Here is a 7,742-nt window from a genome sequence, read left to right on the forward strand (position 1 = left end):
TTAAAGGGAAGAAATAATTAAATATGGCTTCTCTTCAGAATAGTGTAATTCAGTGCCTTGAAAGGAAAGTGAGTTGAGAGAGACATTTCTAAAATAAAACAAAAAATCCTTTTTCTAGTTTTCATCCATAAGAATAATTTCCTATGAATGAACTGCTTTTGTATTTTTAAACATTCTGTAGTTTGAATAGATAGTATTTGAAGTATTGTAGGGTGCAATTGCAGTTACATAGGTCTCGTGAACACTTAATTAATTTCAAGATTTTCAGTTACTATTTGGCTTATTATAGATATGGCAATTGTCAACTTCCTTCCTTTTTTCCCCCTTTAGCCACCATCAAAGAACAGACGAGAGAGAACAGAACTGAAGCCTGATTTCTTTGATCCAGCTTCAATTATGGATGAATCAGTAGGTTTAATTTAAATATGCCTCAAGATTGTAAAATCAAAAGTAATAGGCAATCTCTGAGATTGAGGTTGAAGAGCTTGGACAATACATTAAGAATGGATAAAAACAACTGGACAGGAGGAAAAGAGACAGGCAGGAGGGATTTCGGAGTAGAGTTGAGAAGGGGTCATGCAGTGGTGGTAACAGATTCAAAGTGCCTTTGAATCCCTGGCCAACTGGGGCTTAAGTGTTTGTTAAGGAATTTGCACTTTTCCTGTAGGCTTGAATTATACCTGATGAAGGATTTTGAATGGGGGAGCAGGCATGATCAGAATTGTGTTTCAGAAATATTTCCTTGAATAGGATGAATTACAAGAAAAATAACGATGATAGTCATAATCTTAATATGAAGACATGGTGAAAAATAGAACTTGAACAAAGGCTTTGGTAATAAAGAGAAGGGAGTTGAGATAATTGGTTATTGTTAGTTGATGTCAGTTCTGTTTCTTCTATCAGTTCCTGTTGCCATATTCTCCCTGAGAATACCATCTGTAGTTCCTCTCAGACACACTGTGCTCTTTCACAACTCCATGACCTTGTAAAAGCTTTTCTCTCTGTCAGAATTGCCCATTTCCTTTTCCAAGTAGTGAATTCTTTCAGTAGTCAGTTCCGACATCACCTTTGGAGTTTTTCCTAACTTTTTAGATAGATACTTTATTCTCAGCTCCCATAACACTTGTACACACTTCTGTTTTGATAACTACCAGATTGATGTAGTGAAATAGGATATTATATTTTGCTCAATGATTGAACTCCAGGCAGTGATGATTTTATTCATTTTGAGAGTTTTGCCCAGCATAGAGGTGTTTAGCTTTATTTGTCAGCTTGCTAAATCGGTTAAATGCCTGTCTAGCTCACTTTTTAGAATCTACCCATTTATGCTCCTCCTTCCTAACACCTGCTGTCTCAGGTGACTGTTGTATCATCCTCCAAGGCCTGCCTTCTATGCCCCTATTTCTACCGTTCTCTCCTGGCCCTCTCTTGCCTCATCTGCTGTCAGATAGCTCTTGGAAGAATTTTAACAAACGAACTCATGCTAACATACTTAAATTAATAGAGCTAGCTATTTGAGCTAAAAGATAACATTTCATAGATCAGCAGGTATAGAAATCTTTGGACAAGGCACCTTGGGATCCTTGAAATCAGTGTTTGTCCATCTCTAAGGGACATATAAATCATGTAGAGATCTTATTAAAATGTAGGTTCTGCTTCAGTAGGTCTTAAGTGTGGTCTAACATTCTGCATTTCTAATAAGACCATAATCTGAGTAGCGTAGGTGACCTCTGCCTACCCATAAGTCTGTCGTTTAAGTGCATATTGAAGTATGTGGTTTCCCTGATAATCTAGGAGTATGTATCTTCCAGTTTGTTAAATAAAACATTTAGGTAGTGATTGTGATGAGGAATAAAAGAGAATCATTCCAAGCATATGTGATGAAACGCATTCATTCAGCAGTTTAGTGAGTTGGAAATTGGTGCTGAAATGAATAAGATGCTCTCCCTGCTCTCAAGGGATTTGTATTCTAGTCCACCTGTACTATCACTTTGAGATGAATGGAAGCTAGTATTTGAAAACCTACGTGCCTGACATTGTGCCAGGCACAATTTAGTGGGATCCCACTTTTACACTCAAGCAAACTTGGGCTGTAGAGGTGGTTTCAGTGACTTGCTGAGAGTTATACAGCTTTAGTGTCAGAGTAGTAATTTGATCTGAGTTCCTTTTGATGTAAAAATCTTGTGCTGCCTCTGCTGTGTACTTCCCAGAACTAAAATCAGACCTTGCCTCAAAGAAATACCAAGAAAATTGTTTTAGAAATTATAATGATTAACTATAGTCAAAATTGATACGGGCAGTTAGAGATCATCTTATTGTTTTCATTTGTTCATGTAAAGTCAGGAAACTTTGAGGCATTTGTTTCCTTAGTCACTTACCATTGAATAGATTTGCCAAATGGTGCTCTTCACCTTTTTTTTTCTCTCTACAGTAGTGGAACAGCACTGTATATGTATATATATTTTTGACATTTAACATTTAGGGAAAACTATAATCTGAGTGAAGCCAAAGATAGGGACCTAATAATTGTTATTTATAGAAAAATGATGGCATTCTTGTGTTCATTGCATATGTAACAACTTAGAGGGTAGTAGTTTTGCTGCTTTGCCTAAAATTAGAAAAAGGAGCACGTGCGTCTATACCTGTAGTTCTATACTAGTACCACATGATGGCAGCAGCCACATAACTGACTGCTCCATATCTTTAACAGTTCAGGTATCTTTAGAAGTCTTTGACTGCGTATGTATTGTAATACTATTAATACTAGTTTGTTTTAAAATTACATTAAACTTTATCTTATTATCTCAACAATAACTTAAATGGAATAACAAAAGTTTTAGTGTAAAAATCTGCGTTAGATTACATCTCTTTTTATTCAACCCTGTGATGATAGTCAACAAGACAATAATAAAATTAGGGCTGTAGATCCTTTTATACCCAATTCTAAGATTCTCTAATTTTATGTGAATTAACCCAAAGCATCCTAGTATAGATACTTCAGATTATTACTAAATAAATCCTAGATTTATTTTCTGTAACATGTTATCTGTGTGATTCAGAAGTGGTAATATGAAAACTCTGAGCAGATCAGTTTGGGGTTGCATATAATATTCTAGATTTATGATTTATTTAGTTTCATATTTGGTAACAGTGTCAACATTGGTATATGGTTGCTTTCTGCTATTAGTGGGCCAGTATTGCCTCAACATACCAAAGCTGGCTGTTGGTACCTTTAAAGTATGTGCTTAAGTGGTTATTAATGTTGACACCAGAAACAGGTAGCTTATGTGCCAGAAAAAGAGAATATCGCTAATGTCCTCCTTCTGTGTTGAGATTCTTTTATTAGAATTATCTGTAGTATAAAATTGGTAAAGGAAGGGTTTGGTATAATGGAGCAAATTTAATGTTCTTCTAGAAGAATCTCCTTTATAACCTTGTCTGTACAAACCCAGGAGGAGGGGGAAAAAAGATCTGTTCAGGCTATTTCTAGGTAGACCCTTGGTTTGGAAAGAACTTGAGTTCATCTTCATGCCACACTCCACACTAAAACTGTCAATTAAGATTTTATCCTTTCATTCATCATTAGATCTTCCATTACCCAGAGTCAGAGTGTTACGGCTAGAAGGGATTTTTAAACATCACCTATCACCTAGGCCTCTTTGGAAACATTCTAACCACCCAAACTCTGACTCTTAAAACTAAAAAGGAGAATGCTTAACCTTTAGGGGTGGGGTGGGCAAGGGGCCAGTAGTGGTGGTGGTTTTGATGGATGACTGGTAAGAATGGGGTACATTAATCCTCTATTGTTCTCATTCCTGGGGATTCCAAACACTTTACTTGATGATTTGCTTCTTGGAGGCTGCAATCAGATAGATATTTGTTTCCTGGTCTGAAAATACATAGGTCCTTCAATTCAGATCAAAGCAATTTGTGAGTTCTATAACTTTTGTTAAAGTGAGATTTAATTTACAAGTAAGTGCCCTTTGTAATCCCAGTCTTAGATCATTACCTCTGGCTTTAATTATCAGTTTTCACTAGCTCATTATAGTATTTTAAAAATATTACTCAATTGTCATAATAAGTGTTGGAAATTTACTTGAAGAGCCCAACTTTTAGTATGTACAGAACTAAAAGTTGTAACTTATTCTTGCTTAACAAACAAGAAGGAGTTGCTCCATTCATTACCTGCTTTTACTTTTTTAAGTTTGTGACAAGTAATGATTAGATTTTTACCTAGCATTGTTTCCCCAGCTGAAATATAATGGAGTGAAATTTAACTGGAGTGGGTTGCCATTCCCTTCTCGAGTTCCCAACCCAGGAACCAAACCCTGGTCTCCTGAATTGCAGGCAGATTCTTTACCAGCTGAGCTACGAGGGAAACCCCAAAATGTAATGAAAAGCATCAATACAACTTTTTGCTCAGATTTTACCTTTACTTAACTTGATTTTTTCAAATTAGTAGACCTGTTCATTCAGTCCAGCTTTCCTAAAGAATGCTTCCTATTTTCTACGTGTTTATATTGTTCTTGGATGTTTTTGGTCTGCGTGTTCATGATACCCATTTCACAGTGCAAATGACTGAGTTTGCCAGACATTCTTGTGCCAGAAGTGTATGTCAAGAAGCACATTTATTTGTTCATTCAACATATGTTGGGTGCCTGTGTTCAGGGCATTATCTAGGCATTAGGGGTGTGTATAAACATATAAATGAGACATGATTTATGCTTTTAGTTATATTTATGAGGTAGGTAGGATTGTGATTAGGCCTGATGTTATTTCATTTTATGTTAATGGTAATTATAATTTTAGAATTATATATCTGAAGAGGGGAATTTTTCAAAGTGACTTTTAGCATGTTATTAAACTTAATATTGCCAAGTATTAATGTAATATATTTTACAAAGAAATGAATGACAATTTTAACAAGATTTTTTTTTTTCCCTCTCTCATTAGGTTCTTGGGGTGTCAATGTTTTAATACCAGTACGCAATTAAGTCTCTGGTGAAGTCATTTTCTAAGTGGAAGAGGAAATTTTAAAATAAAGTGTGGTAGATACAGTGAAATTCTGTACAGATTTTTCTCTAAGGAGAATATGACGTGCTTATACTTACCAAGATCAAGTGCATTTGAGGGGCAGTTTTGTTTGCCTGAAAAAAGTAAAGGACAAGTAAACAATTTGATGATAAGCTACAGTTTTTCTTAGAAAGTAAATATTTTATTTATGCGCTGTTAGTTGGCTTTTGAATCAATTATTTCATGCTTTTTTTAAAGAAACTATAACAATCTGAAGAGGCATTTGGTACAGACGTGAATCCTCTTACATTTATTTACTGGGTGTACTAAGTAATGATGACCTCTGCTGGATTTCTGTTTACATCCAAGAAACAAAGTTAAGGATGAGTATTCCCCTGCCCTGAAATTATAGGATAGAATTGTTTTTAGCATTCTAAATTTAAATGCTTGAAACATCAATCGAGGCTTTCTTTTAAATATTGTAATTGTGGAGAAAAGTAAACTTATAAGCAGAACTTTTACAATTTTTTCATCTAAAATGTATTTTAAGATATTTTTAAAATCCAAGAGCTTCTCTATACTTTTCAGAAATACCCAGATGCAGTGAACTGCCAGAAGGTAACCAGTCTCAAACATGCTTATCCCATTATCAACCCTGAAAGTTTGCTTGTCCTTTAAGATAAAAATGTAATGTTGTGATATTCCTTCCAGTAGTGCCACTGTATTTTGTCTCCAAATAAAAGAAGCTTATTGTAGTATGTTTGCAGAAAAACTCTAAACAAAAATTATACAGCTTATTAGAGTGTGGGAATAGGGATCTAAATTTTAAATAAAATTATATATATATATAAATTGGTGCTGATTTTATAATTGCGCAGTTTGTTTAGTTTTTTCTTACTTTTAAATTCCAACTTAAAATTATGAGGTTTCAGAAATATATTGAAAGTTTAACAATGTTTAAAAATAGAAAAGCATGAGTGTTCATGCTTTAAAATGATTTTTAAATTTGTATTTTATATTGTTTTATCTATCTGTCTTTGCAAGCAGTCTTCAGGTTAAAGATACTTCTAACAGGTTACAGTACATTTCCTCTGTATGTAAATTAGATGGGATAATAGAATTCATAACCCATAATATTCTTTGAAAGCTAAGCTTTAAACTTCATTTTATGTCCTTTCACAAATGAATTAGTTTAAAACAGAAAGTGGCTACTTGCCATTTTGACATCAACTCATTTTGCGAGGCTTAGGCAGCTAGACATCGTTTAAAACAAAATATTAACTTATATTACATGTGTATCTATCTTTTGTCAGTCGTCTCTCAGTTCTTGAGGTTTATTATTTTAATCATTCCATGCCTTAATATGCTTGCAATACAAGAATATCTTCAGATGGGTGAATACCAAAAGGCTTCCAGTTCTTAAGAGTCAGAAACCAACAAGCATTGGGCTGTGGTAGCCAAAAACCATAGGTTAGCTAAAAGATCATGATAAAATACAATTATTTTATTAAATCATGGTTAATAACAAATGAAATCAAGACATGTCTAACAGATTTTCCATCAACAAATATTGTTACGTGCAAAAGTATTGCCTATGTTGTTTTTCACACCACTGCATTTACTAGAACTGCTGAGAGGACTGTATATATGATTTTAAACCTAAGTTGATTTTTTTTTCTCACTCTTGAAAGGAGTACTTCTTTGTGAAAGCAGTTCTTACAGCTTTGTTTTCAACCAGCTAAAAATGTTTTATATATTACTCTAACCTGTTGTCCTCCACATTCTATTGTCCTAATTGTACTGTTTTCTGATTTGTATTTATGTCTTGAGACAGTAACTTTTTGAATAAAAATAAACCTACAGTATGTTGTATGTTTTATCTTTTGTACTTGAAAGAGGAGGGTGGCTATAAGTGGTTAGAAAGTGTACCTATTACCACATCTTTTAACATGTTTGGGTGGGAATAATTTATAGAAAATACTATATTTTTAATAAATCATATGTATTTTAAAATGAGACTAAATCCCTAATTGGGTTATTACTTTAAAGTAGAAACCTATGACCATTATTACTTTATTTATCTGGTATGAGTTAAATGCTCACTAAAATATCTGCATTGTTCATCCAGGATACATTTGAGTGCCCACTGTGTGCTGAGGCATGTGTTAGAGATCTACACAAGGCCCCTCCTCCACAGATCTAGTGGGGCAAACAAATAAGGAAAGAATCAAATAAAATATTTAAGCTTATTTCATAATTAGTGCTAGGAAGGAAACCAGTCGAGTGTGCTGAGCTAGAGAGAGACTAAGAGAAAAATGTGTGTGTGTGTGTGTGTGTGTAAAACCTCCCTTAGATAATGGATTGATGTTTGGAGGTAAGTGAAAGCCCATATTTGAGAAAGAATATAAAAATTGAATTCTTATTGAAAACTCTTAATGTTCAGCATGTTAAGATTTGCATTGTTCTCTTTCTTTTTTAAAAAAATTTTTGGCCATGCTGCACAGCTTGGGGGATCTTTGTTCCCTGACCAGGGAGTAAACCCACACCATGGCAGTGAAAGTGCCAAGTGCTAACCATTGGACCACCAGGGAATTCCCTGCATTGTATTCTTTTTTCCAGAGTTACTGAATTGTAACTAACATACAATACTATCTAAGTGTAAAGTGTACAGCATGAATATTTGGTACATATGCATAAATTGTGAAATTTACAATAAGATTAGTTAACAT

General features: G+C 34.2%; 1 protein-coding gene across 5 annotated transcripts in view; it reads left to right on the forward strand.

The window, feature by feature from the left end:
- Positions 1 to 6,878, forward strand: part of STAG2 (STAG2 cohesin complex component) — a 129,848-nt gene extending 122,970 nt beyond the window's left edge. For all 5 annotated transcript variants that reach the window (XM_070783423.1, XM_070783427.1, XM_070783426.1 and 2 more), the window contains 2 exons: positions 331 to 408; positions 4,954 to 6,878. In XM_070783423.1, coding sequence (XP_070639524.1) covers positions 331 to 408; positions 4,954 to 4,977 — 102 coding nt within the window. In that variant the 3' untranslated portion in view covers positions 4,978 to 6,878. The remainder of the gene's footprint in view (positions 1 to 330; positions 409 to 4,953) is intronic.
- The last annotated feature ends 864 nt before the right edge of the window (positions 6,879 to 7,742 follow it).

The sequence above is a fragment of the Bos indicus genome, chromosome X (genome assembly GCF_029378745.1).
Source record: "Bos indicus isolate NIAB-ARS_2022 breed Sahiwal x Tharparkar chromosome X, NIAB-ARS_B.indTharparkar_mat_pri_1.0, whole genome shotgun sequence".
In the NCBI taxonomy this organism is placed as follows: Eukaryota; Metazoa; Chordata; class Mammalia; order Artiodactyla; family Bovidae; genus Bos; species Bos indicus.